Raw genomic sequence first — 20308 nt, forward strand, 5'->3', positions numbered from 1 at the left:
TTTTCTATAGAATAAATACTGACCTTCCTGAAAAGCATAGGTCCTGCATGATCTACATCCTGCTTATGCCTGGGCCACATCTCTATTCTACCCCATGTTCTAGTCACAGTGAACTTCTTCAGATTTTTCAGATTTTTCCCATACCCACAGGCTATTTCATACATCGGTGCTTTTGCTTCAACTGCTTTCTCTGCCTGGAAACCACCCCCACCCCTCCTACTTCCCGACTGGGAAACTCCTACTCAACTCTCAATGTGAAGCTCAGTCATTGCTTCCTCTAAGAATTCTTTCCTGGCTATTACCTCTTTATTTTGCCCCACTGATCCCTGTGCAGTCTTCTATCAGGGCAAATTGAATTGCTCTTAATTATTTATCCACGGATTTATTCTCAACTGTAAGATTTGCATTAACAGTACCCAACATGCATTAGGTACTTATACTAGGACAGCTATTTCATATTCTTCTCATTCATTCCCACAGCTCTATGAAGTCAATATTATTTCTACCTCCATTCTGAAAATAATGACACAGAGACAGAAGGGTGATCCAGGTTGCTAGACGATTGCTGTTAAGAGTTGAGATTGACACTCTGTTACTCCTGCCCACTCTTAAACAGCAAATTCTGTGTCTCTCTTGGTGTCAGTTCCTAGTACAGAGTCTGACACATAGTTATGTCCAATATGTGTAGGTTGAATGTGGTCTTTTGGTAATGCTTTTTTAAAAATTTAAGACTACAAAACAAGGTTTTGAACTGTACTCATCTTTCTTATTTTTATTACCTACTATTTATTTCTCTATGGTGACTAACTATAGAATCTGTAAGTAAACAGATCCATGTCCAGTACTCCTGTGGTATGCAGGAAGGAGAGAATGTGGAAGATTGTGTCCTACCTTGCATCAATTTTGCCTCTAGTCTGTCTGCATAGAAAGAATGATTTAGGGGTAAAAAAAGGGGACAGGTAGATTTGCAAATTACTTTAGATAAAATTAAAAAAAAAAAACAAACCACTGACCATCTCAAAGAAGGGTGGAACTGATGGCACCCCCCAGACACTCCTTTGTGTAGCCTCTGCTGTTATTGGTAGACAAGAAAAAATATCTACTAGAGAAATTAGCCACAGATGGTGGAAGAAGAGTGAAGAAAAAAAAAATCTTGCTGGATCACTGAGGCCTTCTAGAAAGAAGAAAGGAAATAACAAAAGGTAAATGGACATGGGGTAAAAATTTAACCAGCATGTCATTTTGTGATGTAGGATGTAATGGCCGCAGCATGGTAGAACCCCCTTTTTGGATTTCACTTTGTAGTTCTCTGGGTGCTGCTCCCCTGTACATTATTAGTATGCTAGCATGTGGGTTCTTATTCATAGAGTCTAAACCCACCTGGCCCCAAGCCAACTCTCAATCCTCAGTGGAGGAGGTTCCCCAATAGTTTTCTCATTGCACTTCATTCACTAAAACTGGTCCCAAGCATTAGGAGTTCATGGAGATTGTCCCTGACAACAAAGCATATCCAAAGACTTCTTCCCTTGGCACAATATTTGTGCCACAGACTGAACTAGCATGAGGACCAAAGCAGAACCCAAGGTATGAGTAACGCAAATAAGTCCTAAAACACTGTCAATGGATGTCATTCTAGTAAAATTGTCATCTATAACTTGAGGCTGTGGCCTTCTGTATTGTTTGGTATGGCCATGTGCTTTACCTGTAGAAACTCATTTGTCTCCTTTGCACTTTCCTCCCAGCTTCCTTCCTCCTTCTTCCTGCTTAGAATAGAGATGTAATGACGAACTCCTTTGGCCTCCTTGAATCTCATGGCCACCACGAGAGTGGAAGCCATGTGTTAAGAATAAAATATTAGAAGGAACTTGGGTTCCTGATGACCACGAAGCCTAACTTACCAGCCCTAAATCTGTTACACTTCAGACATTTTACATTTATGAGAAGAACAAACCCTTTGTATATTTAAGCCACAATCGTTTTGGGTGTCTGTTTTTAGTAGCTGAATGCAATTTCTAACTGATACAGGGCTTCACATGACAACAAGATGTCGCACACGTGAGGTCCTGCTAAACACAATGTGTGGAATTCAGGCAGAGGGGTTATTAATAGAGCTGACACAATAGCTTTTTCTGAACTTTTTGACTCACACTTTTGAGCTGTGAGTCAAGGGGGTTTGTCTTATTCTTTAGTGAATACACCAGTGTGCGTGTTGAAGTGTGTATAGTAGAAGACTCCCATTGTTGAAAGGATTGCCTAAGGTTTGCCAAAAGCAATCATTTCAGGGTAATGTCAGGTCCTTCAGTATTTACTGAAACGAAACTCCCTTTGACCATCTCTTTGACTGGATTGCCCGTCAGAGGAATATTGAGGTTTAAACAATCATTTGTTAATTATCACAATGTTTAAAGCAATTATTTGTTAATTACCATATAAGTTTCTATTATTATAGAAGTTACTCTTTTTGAGCACCTACTATGTGCCAGGCACTGTGCTAGGTGTCTCCATGCATTATATCACTTCATACTCTTAATAAGATAGGAAGATTGATGTTGAAAGTGCTTACCATGGTTTCCTTCCCTTACCAGCAAAATGAGCTCTGTAACATTTGAATTAATGCCCTAGACCAGCTTTTTAATGAATCTGTTTTATCTAGATTACTAAAGACTTTTTCTTAATAGACAATCGTAGAGTCCCAGTTGGAAAGATTCAGTATTATTTCCTCAGGCGTGATTAAAATCAGAGACCCTCTCTCTCCCCAACCTTAAATTTAGAGAGAATTTTAAACCTTTCACCAAGCCTCTTGTGTTGGCTGTTAAGCCTCAGTTCTGCCTGGCTGGAGGTGTGTGCTTTACTAAAGGTGCTGGTGCATGCTGGATTAGTCCAAAGACTGGATGATTAATGGAGAAAAACAATAATGGGAGAGCGGGTAATCCCCTATGTTAGAATCAGGCTGTGAACAAGCTTTGACAAATAAACTGAATAATCATAACATAATGCGCTCACGCTCCGACACACGTACTCATACATGAATCTCCCGATCTCATTCTCTAAAAATTCACAATGGGAATCAGGTTTCTTAGTGCCTATCTTCTTATATGTCAGCACTATGATTACAGTTACCTTATCTTAAAGAAAGGCTTTGAAGAATCTGCCCAGCAGCTACAGTGTTTTCCCGATAATAAGACCTAACTGGAAAATAAGCCCTAGCATGATTTTTTAGAATGATATTCCCTGAATATAAGCCCTAAATGTGTCGTTTGCAGCAAAATTTAATAAAAGACCCAGTCTTGTTTTCGGGGAAACACGATATTAGGGACTTAATAAATGAATTACTATCACTTTCAGAAAGGAAGTTCTGAAAAAAAAAAATGCTAGCTTGGTGATTTAATTGGACTGGAAGTAACAACTCATAACACCATATGATAATTTCAGCAATGCTACCAGGACTCTCAGTGACCAGAAGAATCGGCAGGGTCCACATTTGTTTGACATTCATTTCTATAAAATAAATTCTCTTTTTCATGAAATATATCTATGCTCTAGTTATATTACTTTCTCAGCTCCAAATCAGGGAAGACAATATCAGTCAGGTGGAAGAAGATGACAAATATTTATTTATAAAATTTTTATGCCACAGTAATGGTTATTAAACGTAAGTGATATAAAATAAAATAAAAACCCTTGGGCCTAAGTTGGGTGCTTGCCTGCTTCCAACCAAACCCTAAAATGTTGAGCATAGTCAACTGCTTAGAATCTGTTTTTGCTTCTCTCTTTTGAAGGTCAGAAAAACAAACAACGCCAAAGTGAAAACCGGGAATCGAGGAGAGGTGTGCAGAGGTAAAGAGCTGCACTCATCCTTCAAAATGAATCAGTTAAGGATAGAAACCCACTAGGTGAAATGAAGTGTAACCCTGTGTGCAGTGATTGGATAACACGTGACACCATATTCAGATTTGTTTGTAATAACCTTCTGCAAGATCGTCATGGAAATCATATATGAGTCACTTTGGATAAGAAGAATTTTCATGTTCTACGCTGGATAAAAGGACTTAGCAATAAGGCCTTTCCTTTTAGCAGAACTTTCCTTCAAGGAGGCCCACAGTCACGACCATGTCCATTTTGCACAAAATCACAGAGTATTCTGGAATGCATTGGTACTCACATAACAGGGAACCAGTTCTCCCCTCAGGCATTCCCAGTGGGTAGTTATGTATTTGGGGATGCTGCATCCACTCTTTTAGGTCACTGGGGTTCCACTTAATGAGTGCATTGAAAAGTCAGGATGTTTGGTGTCCTAGAGACCAAAGAATAGGATTATTGAATTAATGTTTCACTTATCATTTGGATGGTTCCATATTTAGAAGATAGTGTCAACCATCAGCAAATGGCACCCCAGTGGCCAAGAAGAGTCAATGGTCTTATAGCAAACTTGCTTTGCGTTCATTTCTGCAAAAGGTTTTGTCCTTCCCATTGAATACATCTGGGCAATCAAAAGGAGAAAAGCCGTACCTGTAGTATTCATCTCCCACAAAGAAAAGGGTCTTCTGCGCATCCTTCAGATAGACGGCAGCATCTATTCGCTGCACGTACCTGGGGAACCCAAAGTCATAAATAGTCCGAGGAGGACCTTGCATTTGGAATCCTCTTGTTATCCAGTAGTGGGGGCCTGAAAATGGAAATTAAAGTTTACAAAAACTCTGTACCACTTAGCAATGCACTTCACTCATGAGGATTCCTAAGCAGGATCATCCGTGGGACTAGTTTCTGAGATATTTTCCATGGCTATATCCCAGTAGGCGATATCTAACCATTCAATTCAGTAAAAGACTTACATTAGCCCTGGAGGCATCTCCCAACCACAAATAACACAAAGGGAAACAAAAATACTCTGGCACAGAAGCAAGGGTATTATTCTCCTCACATTCGGTTCTATGTTGGCTTCTGTTAATTAAAGGCTCTCAAAAGGGTATGCCATGTCACTTGGAGCAGAGAGGTGCAAGGGCGGCAGAGACCAGGTTTCTAGCTCTCTGGGCAGTGTCACTCAGAATGGAGACTCACCAGCATACAAGTTTGGCCCTGAGAACTGTTTGATAGTCATTGTCAATCCTGTCATTGTTACAACAGAGTGGGGTGGCATCTCATACCCAGCCTGAGGAGGAGTGGCCGAAACACACTCCGTGATCACTGAAGAAATGCTGGCAGTGCTGCATGTTCCAAACACTCTGGGCACAGTACCCTGCCACTTCTTTTCTTGAGGATCTGTAGGGTACCTTTAAAGAAGTAAGCGGTGCCCCTCTCAGCCACTTCGTAAGCTGCATCCACATTGGACATAAGCTGGGGGAAGGAGCTGGTAATGGTGCTGGGCCGGATCCCTGCCATCGGGTGAACCTGCCGACGCCAGAAAATCCTATTGGGCAATTCAAAAGAAATCAAGATCAAAGGTTGATTTAGATCTCAAACTGAACTTGGACTTAAATGTACTGCAAGTCACACTTCAGAGGCCATTGCTAAATGCCTCTTGCCCCTTGTCTTGTTTTGAAGGACAACATAAATTTTTGACCTTAGCAAACAGTTTCTTTTCCCTTGTCATTTTCTTAGCATCTCTACAATCCCCTTTCCTTCATTTATTTAAGGATGGTCAGAATATTGAAGGATATTGCAAGGAAATGACATCAATGATTTACACATGTAAGCTGTGCACGTTCCTATTCAAAATATCATTTGATACAAATTTCCCTTTCCTTTTCTGATCTTTTAAAAGTTAAAAACTCATAAAGATAAGTATGATCCAGGTAAACATTATGAATATTATATAAATGAATCCAAACTTTGTGGTTGGGAGATGCTAATTATTCCCAGTAAAAAAAGCAAAAACGTTAACAATTGTAAATTGTCATGTTGCCTATTTCTCTTTCTATTGAAAGTGTTTGTATCTTTGAACCTGATGGCTAATTAACAGAAAATCTGGTAAGATACAAATCAACTTAAGGGTTAGCAACTCATGCATCAACTTACCCAATATTATTTCCATACTATTATGACAGTATACACAAGGGCTGTGGGCTGAAACTCTTAATGTAAATATGGTTCATTTTGATTTTTGCAGAAAAAAATAATTTTATAAAATACAGATAGTTTACTTGACTTCATAGAAGCTAGAATCAATACAGAAAATTATTTGTGGACGAGGAAACTGTAATAAAGTTTTAACATTTAACTTTCCATGTACAGTGGTACCTTGGTTTTCGAACGTCTCCATTGACAAACATTGTGGTTTATGAATGCCATAAACCCGGAAGTAAATGCTCGGAAGTCGAACATGTCACGTGGCTTCCCCTGAGTGCAAGATCCTGAGGCCTAGCTGTCGACTGTTTTTGAACGTTTCAGAACTCATGGATTACGTTCGAAAACCGAGGTACCACTGTAGGTTGTTTAGGAACTCCTCGAATCTTATGGTGAGTTTTCCTATTCAGTTAATTTAACAAATATTTATGGAACATTGAGAATAAAACAGTGAACAAGACCCAGGCCCTGCTCTCAAGGAGCTTACAATCTAGTAGTAGAGACAGATGAGGAAGTAGGCAATTCTAATTTAGAGTGATCAGTTCTACAAAGAGTTAAGTTGAGAATATTCTGGGAACACACAGGAGGGATACCCCATTGCACTTGAGGGTTTGGTGAAGGCATCCCAGATGAGGCAACTTAAGCCGATGATGAAATATAAGAGTGAGCTATACTGGGAAGAGAAAAATATTTCTTCATGTTTCCTAAGTGGCATCATGATGCAGAAGGAAAAGCACACGGTGTTTTGGAAGGTGTAGGCTGACCAGCATCTCCAAACCGCAGTTTCATCATCTCTTAAATGCAAATAATAATACCTGGCTTATCTCATGAGATCATTATGAGGATCAGATGAGATAATGCATATGAAACTGCATTGTAAACATATTATATTTTATAATTATAAAAATTATTACTTGCCTAGGCCTTAACTACTCACTAACTGGGCACATACATAGACCATACACAAGTGGCAGGAGTTCATTTAGGGTACACTGCCTCACCCTAGGCCCTATACATCACAGGTTTGTCTAGGACATGTGTATTACTAGAAGAAAAACTGAGACCCACCAAGGCTTCACCTGGTGGTTAGGGGGAGACAGACTTCAGCTGTCTTGATTTTCATCACGTGCCCTATCTCAACAACTTGCTCATTCTCAGCCTTGTGATCTTTGGTTTTTCTTTGTTTATAACTTGACCTCTTGTCCAATCCGACTTAGGTTTTTCTGAAGGCTAGGTCTAATTGGCTTTTCTTCTCCTTTTTCTCTACCACCACAAAATGAGCACCGGTTTGAGCATCCAGAAGAATCCAGTCATGAAAATAAACAGATCACGTCAATAGTCCATACTCTGATCTTTGATGAAGAAGGCGAAACAATGGACTAATTGGGAACTTGATGAGGAATGACTTCAATTCAATATATAGTTCTGAAATGCTAAGTCATTGTGCTCGATGCTCACTAACATGAAGTGTGCATTTCAGGGGATTATAATGGTGGGGATGAGGAAGTGGGGAAAGCAGGCAGGGGGAGCAGCAGATACATCCTCTGATAACTAGGCTCTATCTGCATTACGTCTCCGATGAGGTACAGCTGACTTTTTCCCTGAGCACCCTAAAGCTGGGATGTATTTTCTTTTATTTCTCATTTAAAAATCAACAAGCGACTCCAGGCAAAATTGAACCCCATCTCTTATTTGAAGTTGTAAGACACTGATGTCCCGAATGACTCAATAGGAGACGTAGTAAAGTGTAGTGATTAAAGGGGGGTTGGGTGAAAAAGGGGAAGGGGAAGATGTACAAATTGGTAGTTACAAAATAGTCATGGGGATGTAAAATATAACGTAAGAAATATAGTCAATAACAGTGTAATAACTATGTATGGTGTCAGATGGGTACTAGATTTATCAGGGTGATCACTTTGTAAGTTATATAAATGTCTAATCGCTATGTTGTATATCTGAAACTAATATAATATTGTATGTCAACTGTAATTGAAAAACAAAAAATATATTTAAAAAAGAGTGCAGGCAAACTAAAAAGGTATTTTTCTAACTTTTTACTGGTGGTAGAATCTTAAATTTCTTACTAAATAAACCCTGGTTTAGGATACTGTGGGTATTGTGAGGATTCAATTAAGGTAGAATAGTCATTCTAAACAAGAATGATTTTGTGCCCCAGGGGACACTTGGCAATGTCCAGTGACATCTTTGGTGTCACAACTGGGGCCGGGCAGTGCTAATGGAGTCTAATGGGTGGAGGCCATGGATGCTGCTATACGTCCTACAATACACAGGGCAGCCCCTCACAACAAAGACTGATCTGGTGGAAAACATCAGTAGTGCCAAAGTTGAGAAACTCTGGTTTAAACACTCTTATGACATAACGTATACATCGTATCATAAGGTAGAAATAAACACTCCCTATCACTTATATAAAGTAATACAAATTCCACAAGGAACCTACAATCATGGAGATTTTCAGTACACTCACTAATGAAGAAAAATTATGTCCAGTGGGTAATAAAGCAATGAAACACATATGCGAAGGATTTACAAGCTTAGAGCTAGAGACTGCAATAATAAATGAATTAAAGTTGATAAAAAAGGTGATAGTAAGTAACCTCATGATACGTCTGTAAATGGATTTAAAATATAAGCCAATAAATAAATAAATAAATAAATAAATAAATAAATAAATAAAATCTATGAGCTTGTTGGAAAAGAACAGGTGCTGGATGTATTGTAACCAGTAGTGAAAACAGATAAACAGATCCTATTAATAGTCTGTAATCTGATCTTTGCTAACGAAGGCAAAACAATGGAACTCATTGATATTATAGACCAGCTGATTAGATATTAGCTGCACTAATTTGTATACCCAGGAGCCAACACTGCTTGGCACATAGTCAGGGCTCTATAAATATTTGTTGGCAAAATACACGGGTGCCAGAGGGTTGAGTGGAAATTATTTGATCATCGATTTTCATATTCTCTGACATTTTCATTCCTTTTTACTGAAGAACAGCGACTACTTCATCAGGTTTGAGATTAGATCACTGATAACCTTCACCTGGCTTCTTGTAGCCCTTTGTCTGTTCTGTGTACTCCTTGGGGCCAGGGTCATGTATTAGCCATCGTTTTGTCCTCAGGTTAGCATAGTGGCTGGCACATCGAGGGACTTGACCCACGTTGGTTAAACTTTTGTTCTTGTTTTGTTACACCCAACCATGTTTCCTCGCCACCTTCCTCAGCTGGTCCCATCAGTCTTTCATTTTCAAGAGATGCCTTCACCTCCTGTTGGCTGGACTGTCAAGAAACTTCAGCAAGAGCTGAATGGGCAATTCATTTTCCATCCTCTTCACCCCTTCCCTTTCCTTGACTTTGTCTTTCCCTGTCATCTTGTTCCCTACTTTCAGGGGGAAGAGGTGTCTTTCTTCTTTCTGTCTTTTTGATGCTCACAATTGAACTCCTGCTCCTGTCCCCGGAGACCGGGCAATGTCGTGCAATAAGAGAAGAAAGAGATGCTTGAAACCTTGTTTTATCATTGGATATGTGACCTCATAGGAGTCACTTGATTTTTTTGAGACTCAATTTCCTTTTGTCAAATAAGAGTGAGAACACTAATACTTCAAAGGATCGGTTGAGAAAATGCATATGAAGCATTTTATAAGCTCTGGACTATTTTTACAATTAGTTTTAGATACTTAAAAGAGACTTATTTTCACTCTACAAATGTATTAATTGATGGTATGTAAAACTTAAGAGTTTATCAATACAACTAAGTTTCTTTCTAAATTTGTCTCCCAGATATAAAATATTTCTGTCACTGGAAACTTTGAAGTACAGGCTGTCACATCACTGGCTGAGAAGCCATTCCTTTGGATGGGTTCACTAACCAGTGTCGTTTTTATTAGAATACTTTAGAGGCCAAGAAATCAACCATGTATCATCCATCTCACTGAGTCCAAGCAAAACACAGCTTATAAAATTAAAAACTCACTGTGAGACAGTGGTGTGGGTTAAAAATAATCAAAGCATAGTGCCCTTAAATTAAGTATTTCTACCCATCTGAGGAGACAATGGGGATCTATATTTATAAGCCATAACCTGTAAAGATGTAAAGGGCCCCATTCTCAGCCAGAAGGAGGGAGTTCAGCAGAAATAACAGAGTCAGGTATCTTAGTACAACTTCTGCCTCTTTGTCTGAATTCTTAATACATAACAGAGAATTGGCCTAAGTAAATACAATGCCATTTGTTTACTTTCAGTGACGCAACCTTGTAGAAAAGACACATCTCCAAGGAGACTGTGAAGGAGGAAGACTTCCTCTTCAGTTGTACTGGCTATCCTCAAGCCCATGGAATCGCACGAAATGCTACATGCCAAGCATACTACCTAATCGTAGTGGTTATTGAGTTTACTGTCCTTCCTTCCCACAGTGCTTTGCATTTTTTTTCCTACTAGCTCCATTTCATGTCTTCAAATATGTCCAGGTATTACTCATCTTGAAAAATCCTCATTTGACCCTGCCTCCTCTTCCAACTCTTATCTTGACTTAACTCCTTTTGTTGTCAACAAGATTCTCAAATAAATGATCTATGGCTACCATCTCCATTTGCTCCTCACCAGTTGTTCTCTCACTGCCCGTGATCTTCCTTCCTCACTACTTCCCTGAAACTACATCCCTTATTTATCCTGGCCAATCAGTCACTTTTCTGCAGTTCTCAATCTGGTGACCTGGGGCAGCATTTCCACTGTTCTTCACTTAAATAAAAAGATAAGCCTCTTTTCTCTGATTTAATTGGGATTTCCACAACAGGGATTCTGTCTCTGATGTCAAGTAGACCTAGGTTAAAATTCCAGCTGGGACAATAGCAGTGTGGAGTAAATGAGTAAATGTCTGTAAAGTGCTTATCATAACACACAGCACACTGTAAATGATCATGAAATGTCAGTTATTATTATTATTATTAGTAGTATATTATTATTATTATTATTAATTTTCACATGCTTTAACTGCCTCCTCCATGTGGGAGATTCCATAACCTATGATGCCTTCAGCTGTGGCCCTTCCTCTGAGCACGAGCTTATTTCTATAAAACCCCACTAGAATCGTCATCACCTGGAATTTGACACATCTAACTAAAATTGAGTGTTTCTTTATGTGCCCAATAAATCTTGATTTTCCTATTTATGTGAATGACGCTGCTACTTTTGACTCTTTGTTTTCCATTGTTTTCCTCACCAAATTAGTGCCTAAGTCCTCCTGGTGACTCCTTCTGAATGCCTTTTTCATCCATCCTTCTCTTCAACTCCTACTTGCATAGCTTTAAAAATGTCCTTCTTTGCATTCTAATCTAAGACACAGAACATCTTTCAATGATGTTAAAGTAGTGATGTGACAGTAGTGATTGATAGTTTTTTTGTTTTCGTTTTTTAACTAAAGAATCCTATTTTGAGAATAAAAGAGAATGCGCAGAAGCCTATCAAACATTTTGGGGAAACTTTGATAGTCTAACATCCTGCTTCTTGTGCCTGTTTACCTGGCCTGCCGGCCAACGGCCCAGGGGCACAGGAGCAGCCCTGAGTACTTTTTCCACTAACTCACATGAATACCAGGAGAAAGGCATAAGTTCACTTAAGCCAAAATTCAGTGTTTCTCTTGGTAGTCCCATTGCATAGTCAGGAGGTTTTCTATATTTGTGATAGGATCGACTCGGGACTGGGAGTCTGGAAGACCCAGGTTGCAGTGGAGGGTCTGCTGGGCTGAGGGAGACCTGGACTTAGCTCTCCTGTCTCTAAAATGAAGAATTTGGACATGATCAACCTTTAAACTTATTCCATTTGTAAAATGCTAGTTGTGATATTTTTTTATTTTAGCCTTAAAATGATAGTGTGCAAAATTCAGGATAATCCGAGAGATGCAAATATAATTTTAGTATGGCTGCAATTCAATCATTGCCCTCTTCTCTTCCCTAAGAGTCTGAGGACATCTGGGATAGTCTCAATATTTGGAAATTTATTCTAAAGAAGAAATGTGTGGGAATTAAATATATATATGACTTTCAACTTATTACAGCTGAAGTTTATTTCTCTTCAAGCAGGACTTTTGAATGTACTGATGTTCCTTTATTCACTATGGAGATGGGTAACAATCTAATGGTGACTTTAAAAGGTACTGCATTCCATCTTGCTTTGGGAAAAAAAAACATGTGGTTATTACATCCACAGTTTAAAATAACTCATCAACAGGTTATTGTTGGTGATGGGGAATTCCAGGCTTGCGGGTAGGAGGGAACAGACTGGGAGCCCTTTCATAATGGCCCCAGCTTGCCATTGTAGCTGTGACTTGAAAGAATTCTTTGTTCTTTGTCCAGGCTTAGCAAGCACTTTGGGACATTTGGTGGCAGCCAGTAGGGGATCAGAGCTGTAGAGTCATGGAATTCTAGCTCTGGAGGTAGTAGCACAGGGCAGGTAGAAGCACAGGCCCTGCCACCATGCAGGTGTGACTCTTCACTAGCAATATGTTCTTGAACAAGTTGCTTATCCTTTCTGTGTCTTATAAAAAGAGAATAATAATTCATATCTCACAGGGCCATTGCAAGGATTTGAGAACAAAGTGTTTAGATAGTAACTACTGAGCACTCTGAAGTCACTATTCATGTCACACAACACCTCATTTTAAAGTGGAGGAAGAGAAATTCAAGGTCCCATGGCAAGTCACTGGTAAATCCAGAAGGGGACCACTCCTGACTCCCTGTCCTCCTTCTAGCATTTCCTAGTTTTTTGGAATTACCTGCCCTATCACAGCAGCTCATCAAATCTGACAGAATTGTTGAGAAGGTGATGACTCAGCAGGTACATGTCAGTCAACCATCTGTCTTTCTCTAATCCCTCCCTGACCACACATTTCTAAATGTCTCTTGCATCCATGCTTCCCTTTCTATTCTGTTATCATCCTTAGTATTTATAGTCAAGACTTTGTCAAAAGATGTATCTACTTCAAATAGTCATTAGTAATTGCTAAATGCTCATAGTTTGATACAGCGTTCTTAAACATTGTTTTTTCTTTTTTAAAAACACAATTATAATTGCATGGAAGGGCGTAATATCTTTGACTGCACTGTTTCCTTTGCACCTATCACAACCACTGATATTTACCAAAAGAATAAGCTACATGCTACACTGTGGCTAGCACCTTCTTTCTTTATCACTCAATGAGTGCTGCAGGCACCTGGCTGGGCGATGGAAACTCTACAACCTTATCCCTCGGATGAAGCCAACATTACTTATCACGCTGTTCCAGACTCCTCCTGCTCTGTGGCTAGCCAGTCACTTCTGGGTCAATGCTAGCAATTTTGTTTCAGTTTACTTTTGGTAATAATCAACAAAAAGAAAGTCAATAATCGAGAAGTCTTATCAAAAAGAATCAAAATTAATAATAAAAAATGCCTCAAGTATCTAAGACTTCATCCATTGTACATATTTTTGATTCCCAAATATTTATGGAGCACTCACCATGTGTTTGGCACATGACTTGTCCAGGGTCACTTGATCAGTAAGAAGCAAGGTCACGATTTAAACCAACTTAGCCTAATGCTAAAGCTTGAGTTTCTATCACCTACCCTCTGAAAGTGGATAGAACTGGCTGAACACTTCTCTGGAGAAAATTTGTCTTTTATGCCTCAGCTGCAATATGACTGTTTGCAGATGTGTGTGCCCATTTCTAAATAGCCAGATGGGCTGGTCAAAACACAGAAAGGTGTGGGGGATCTGGCTCTCCAGGCCCTTTTCTAGGCTGAGAAGATGAGGAGAGACTCCAACAAGTAAAGGCTGAAATCCAGGCTCTGAAGCTTATGGGAAAATCAGCTCTATTTTGCCTTTGAAAAGCAGATGACCATCCATTGTTAAAGATTTAGTTTAAGATGTTCCTAATTTCTTGAAAATTAGGAATAATCTAGATGTTCATAAGGATGGGATCGGTTAACTAAGTAATGCTATGTCTATTCACTGGAATATATATACATATATCACTTAGAGATAAAAATTAAAATTCATTGACATGGAAAAATGAGATACTGTTGAGTGAAAAAAAAATTATCAATTATTTTCTTCGCACTTGTAGGACAACCTCGCTGTCTTAAGTCGGTCTTGGGCTTACCGGTCCTTGAAGAACAGGAGCTCCTTCCCCAACATTGTCACTGCATCAAAGGATGAGCTGGAGTCACAGAGGTCGGGGTTGGACGGAGTATGAGGGGGCACGTGGGGCACAGTGGGCTTTCCCGGAAATGTTTTCCGAGGTCCTAGGATTCAAAGTGACTTGGTCAGATGGTGCCAGGAATCTAGCGTCTGTACACTCCTACTTCAGAGACCCACTTTCATTGTATTTCACAAGGTGATGAAGAGCACAGCTGTTGATGGCAGGCAGACCGGGGTTTGAATTCCGGCTTCACTAGTGACTGAGTTGTGTGATAAACAGGCAAATAATTTCACCCCTCAAAGCCTCATTTTCCTTATTAGCAAAATGGGACGGGCAATAATAGTACCTACCTCAGGTTTTGATGAGAATTCAATACTGCCTGAAAAGCACTTACGTAGGCGAGTGCTTGGCACATAGTAGTAAATGTTCAAAGACTGGTAGCTATTATTTTATAATCATACACAACTTCTTTGATAGCTATACCAGTACATGTTCCAAATCGGAAATGTGTTCTTAAAGTTGCCACTGATTGTTTCATTGTAACTAATTTCTTTGTTCTCTATAAGACTAAATGATTCTTCTGTGTTTTTTGTATAATTTTCATCCACTTTAGGTCATCCTGCCCTGTGAGAGACCCAGGAAAGATTGAGAATTCTTGTGGCATTGAAATACACTGAAGGTGTTTATTTAAACACAGCTTCTGGTGGTTCTCTTGTAAAGCAGGGGCCGACTCCTTAGGAGAGCTGCTCGTGAGTTTTCATCTCTCACTCCGTGTTCCTGAGGACTAGTCTGTTTCCCCGAAAATAAGACCTAGCCGGACAGCAGGGCAATCAGCTCTAATGAGTCTTTTGGAGCAAAAATTAATATAAGACCCGGTATTCTATTCTATTCTATTCTATTCTGTTCTGTTCTGTTCTGTTCTGTTCTATTCTAGTCTATTCTATTCTTAAACACCTGGTCTTGTATTATAGTAAAATCAGACCGGGTCTTATATTAATTTTTGCTCCAAAAGACGCATTAGAGCGGATTGTCCGGCTAGGCCTTATTTTCGGGGAAACACGGTATCTGCCAGCTATAGAAATGACCTGGGGCTGCCTGAGCCATTGCCCCTCACAAGTCCCTGCTCGTGATCAAGTCTTGTTGTAACCAGAGGTGAGGATCAGGGAAGGAGTGGGGCCCAGGAAAGGCCCACTAAGGGTGAGAGAGGGGTGAGATCAGGGCTGAGCAGGGTCAGCAGTGAGGTGAAGATCAGAGATCAGGTGAGGCTTCGGGAAAAGATCAGAAACTGGAAATTGGGTAGATTAGAAATGTATTACTTTTTATTTTGAACATTTACTATGTGCCAAGCACTCTGCTAAGGGTCAGAGGTGGCCAGGTGGTCAGGCACGGGTGAGGGGTATGCTCCTGGCAACACAAAACTATGTTTTCATATCTTGTTCACCTGTGCAAAAATGGCCATGTCAAAAGATAGGCTTCAGCTCCTGGCTGAGTGACCGTGGCCATGAGAATGGTGGTGCATTTCCAGTGCACGATGACCTGTAAAGGGCAGCCAAGTATTTAGACTTGTATTTAGTATTTAGTCTAAATACTTGGCTGCCCATAGGAATTGCTTCCCTGCCCCCGGGAGTCTGGAGTCATGTTTGAAAAATGGAGACATGCACAGTATTTATTTTGTCACTCAAGGGTGGAGTAGAACGATCACCTACCCTCTGAAAGTGGATAGAACTGGCTGAACACTTCTCTGGAGAAAATTTGTCTTTTATGCCTTAGCTGCTATATGACTGTTTGCAGATGTGTGTGCCCATTTCTGAACAGCCAGATGGGCTGGTCAAAACACAGAAAGGTGTGGGGGATCTGGCTCTCCAGGCCCTTTTCTAGGCTGAGAAGATGAGGAGAGGCTCCAACAGGTAAAGGCTGAAATCCAGGCTCTGAAGCTTATGGGAAAATCAGTGTATAGATTTTTCTGGCCTTTAACCCATTAAAGAAAAAGTGTCAAGGTCTAAGGATGTATCAAGATTCCTTCTCATGGATTAATAGATTTATCTTTCTGTTAAGTTAGATGAGATATAGAGTTTCTAATAATCCTCTCTTATCTTTAAAAGAATGTTAACACGAGATAATTTTGAATATTTCTGTCTTTGAGCCTCAGCTTTCTCAGCTATCAAATGAAAACACTGCACACCCCACAAGCTGGTCTTGAAGACGGTGTAAGATAATGCATATGACATGTTTTATAAACTGCAGATTGTCTGTACAACTGAGTGGTGTAGTTATTATCATCATCATAATTGCTGTTTTTAGGAAAATAAGGTCACTTATCTGCAAATAGGTAAGTACCATAAATATGAACTATAAAATATATCCATCCTCTCCCAATGTCTAAATCCTGATCTACATTTAAAAAACAGACAAATGATTGTATTTTCTATGGCCGTTGAGCGACCGATATGCTGGGGAGGAGAGAGGTAAAATTTAACTGCACATCTTAGAAGAGAGCAATGTTCACATCTGGTAAATAAGCTCTTTATAAGAGGCACAGTTGGAGTTGTGGTCTCCAGCCGCATCTTCACCTCTGCAGGTTAACTCCCGGCAAAGTATACTTTCTCTAAGGTGGAGACTGAATGCCTGTTACTTTCAGGGTTAGTCATCAGAGAAGCATAGTGATTGTACCATACAATGCCTGGATCCCTTTCACGTCATCCTTGGGGAGGTGGAATCCATAGGGATGCTGGTACTTATAAGTTGGGTACATCAGCGCTGTGGGGTCGGTGGAATGGGCCAGGCCCAGTGCGTGGCCAAATTCATGAGCAGCAACGGTGAATAAATTGAAACCTAGATAATACGAGAGAGAAAAAGACAGCATCAACACAGGGTTTGATTTCCCACATCTTGTCTTTACAGGAGACTTTATGCCCAAATCACAATCAATTCATTTTCTTTTCATGCTGGGTTCGTCAAAGGTTGGTAGGTTATTCTGGCACTTAGCTTTGCTAGCTTTAGTTCTTTTCCCCTTGGCTAGAAGGGGCTTGAGGTTGGAAGAATGGAAATGTAAGTCAAGTCATTTTGTTCATTGTCAGTGATGCTTAGTAGATTGATAAAAAAGGGTCTAATTAGAGCTAATAGTGGCAGAATGATAATAGTGGCAATAATAGGTAGACTTAGGCCACAAATGCTTTACTAGTTCCCTGCTATTACAGGCTACTTTTTCTCCACACGTTTCACACTGAAGATTTCCAGACGACATGCACGATATTCTGGAACTTTTATACCCATCCCCATCATACTTCTTGGGAGAGTACCGATTCCCTCAGGTCATTTCTGAATGTAGCCTATTTCCAAGTACAAGTAACAAACAATAAATACTATGTAGTTGACTAAAAAGAGCTGTGTGTTGAGGAGGGGATTGCTACTTTTTGAGATTATATGCTATGAACCAGAGATCAGACAAGTCTACAGCACGACTGAGGGTGGGCTTTTCCCTTATGGTGTTCCCTTTCGGATTTTTGGATTTTTGGCTTACTTGTTTTTCCTAGCCAGCCCCCCTAGTTAAAGGGTGGCTTGGGACGTTGAACCTCAAGGTTTCATGATGGAGGCCCAGAAGAAGGTACAATATTTTCCAGGTTATGGTGAATTGTGCATATATACCATTCGTTCCCATAGTCCACTTCTCAGCATTGTCGAAATGTGTATCTCCTCCCAGGCCTTCTCCAGGTGCAAATGCATGGGCTAAAGTCCCTCGAGGCCCATCGAACGGGTAGGAATCCCCGTGATCTACACAAGTCGGGAGAAATGCCAACAGCGTTTAGTCCTTCTAGCAATTTAGAGGGATACATAACATTACAGGGAATGGACAACTTTCTGAATAGCACTGACACTTCTCATACAAAAAAATTTTGAATATTGATTTTTTTTTTTTTTGGTAATAAGAAATTCAATGTCAATGAGAAGTTCAATAAGAAGTTCAATGTCAAATAGATTTTCAATATTGATTTTTTTTTGTAATAAGAAGTTCAATGTCAATGAGTAATCTGTTGATTTGGAAAAATCAAAAGTGCTATTTTTGTACTTCAAAGATAGGAAGCATTAAGAATTTAAAAAAATGTCCTTCTGTTATTGTTTTTATTGCTATGGCTTTCACTGACATGTAGCATACTGTGAATTATGCCTGTTCCATAGATTACAACAGGAGAGAGCACAGATGACTGGAAGGTGACTGGCAGATGAACATGCTGGCAGAGTACAGCTTTCAACGTATGATTCAGCTAAAACAATAACAGCAAATTGAGTAAATAAGCAGGTGCTTTGTGTTTCTACAGCACGATACCATGTAATACAACTTAAGGAAGTCTCGAAAAAATTTCTCTGTAATTTTGACATACTTCCATGTGTAAAAGTCATGAAAGTAATAAAGCTGTATATAAAATCCTAACTTTTAAAGTTTTATATATTTTTGTTTTATTATCTGTATTTAAGTAACACTTCATTTCTAAAGTAATAGGAAAGGAGGAAGAATAAAGTGAGGGATGATACGGAAGCTACATTTCAAAGTTTTTTTTAGGACTTTAGTGAGGATACGTTGTTTTAATAAAAACCAACAAAACAATGTTTTGGTGTTTTATTCCCCAGGTTTAGGTGCAGTGCAGTTTAATCAGCTTGCATGCCCTGAGGCAACCAGTGAAATGACAGTGTGGTCCTTAGTCAGCTTGTGTTTTAGGGGACAGGGCCCAACTGTGAAAGATCAAGGGAGCTCTGGATGTTAACCCCATGGCCCCCAAAGCTGCCCTGAGCCATACTACGGTGGCCTTGATCCTCTGGGTTGACCAGTACCCACCATGGGCCGTCTCTAAAGGATTTAGACTCAGGACTTGCTTGATCTTCTCTCTCCTAGCTTCTAAGCATGTTTTTCCCCAGTGACATCAGATAAAAATTACAATCAAGACTTGAAATAACAGGGACACTTAGAAATGTTATCCTTGGAGGGTTACCTTGACTATCAGGAAGCTAAGAAGAGAAAGTAATTTCACGGCCTTTCCTTTGTCGTCTAACTAGAACTGTTTCTCTGCAAAGGGCTCAGAGCGTTCCACCAACCCTGTGTAAAGTTGTGCTTCTATTCCTTACCAGGGTGAGTGGGGAATGGAGAAAAAGTGGGCACGTTGGAGGCAGACCTGGTCATTCCCAAAGTAGTCTGTCTGCTAGTGGAGGCAAGATAGCAACGCCACTGCCCAATGATTGTTGCAGGGGAAAAGCTGTCAGGGCCACTGGAATTTACTTCCTTCAGTGAAGATTCAAGGTTGGAGATTCTTGGGTAATATGGAAGGGTGTATATAGCAATGAACACCATGGATGTGGCATGCAGTCCTGTGTCCTCCCGGCCAATGGGAAAGCTAAATATGACAGAATCTATCCCTAATGGGGCAAACCATGATGAAAACTGGTTATACCGCGCCCATTCTACAGCTCAGGCTAATGATGACAAGAAATGCTGAGAGCTCCTCTGGTTCTATTTTCTGGCCGGATAAGTCATGACTTGCCATGATCTTGGCCTCTGTTCACCACAGCACAGTGTGAAGGATTGTGCTGATCACTTGGATTAAATATCATGGAACAAAAAATATTGGAACATTTCTCCTCTGGATTAGTAGACAAAATCCAAGAAGCACCACAGTACCTCCCGTTTCAAAAGATATCATAATATCGGCTTCTCCTGAGTTGATTCTCACAAAGTTCAGAGGGACGGCACTACTCCAGGCCTGTAAGGCCATCTCTATAGCTTTGTCCACGTCAGCAGAAGGCATCGAAGATGTGTATTTGGATACTCTGTGAAAACAGAAGGGACATGTTATTCTTTCAGTAAATGCTCCTCAGCGAAAAACCAAAAAATATGCTGTTTATACTAAAAATGAAAATATTTAACATAAATCTATAATTTAGATTTTTTTCTCCAAAACAATGATTCTTATTTTGCTTCCATATTTGTTAAATTACTGAAACATGTGAAACAGTAAGAAAAACAGAGTAGAGAAATGAAAGAGATGAGAAAATCAGGTG

General features: G+C 39.9%; 1 protein-coding gene across 1 annotated transcript in view; it reads right to left on the reverse strand.

The window, feature by feature from the left end:
- MMP20 (matrix metallopeptidase 20) overlaps positions 1–20308 on the reverse strand; it is a 38961-nt gene that overhangs the window by 8893 nt on the left and 9760 nt on the right. Inside the window, exons 3-8 of the mRNA XM_033121088.1 lie at positions 19929–20077; positions 17906–18031; positions 16931–17092; positions 14222–14363; positions 5271–5407; positions 4510–4666 (exon numbers count right to left, since the gene is read on the reverse strand). Of these exons, the coding sequence (XP_032976979.1) occupies positions 4510–4666; positions 5271–5407; positions 14222–14363; positions 16931–17092; positions 17906–18031; positions 19929–20077 (873 nt within the window). The remainder of the gene's footprint in view (positions 1–4509; positions 4667–5270; positions 5408–14221; positions 14364–16930; positions 17093–17905; positions 18032–19928; positions 20078–20308) is intronic.

This window comes from Rhinolophus ferrumequinum, chromosome 11, assembly GCF_004115265.2.
Source record: "Rhinolophus ferrumequinum isolate MPI-CBG mRhiFer1 chromosome 11, mRhiFer1_v1.p, whole genome shotgun sequence".
NCBI lineage: Eukaryota > Metazoa > Chordata > Mammalia > Chiroptera > Rhinolophidae > Rhinolophus > Rhinolophus ferrumequinum.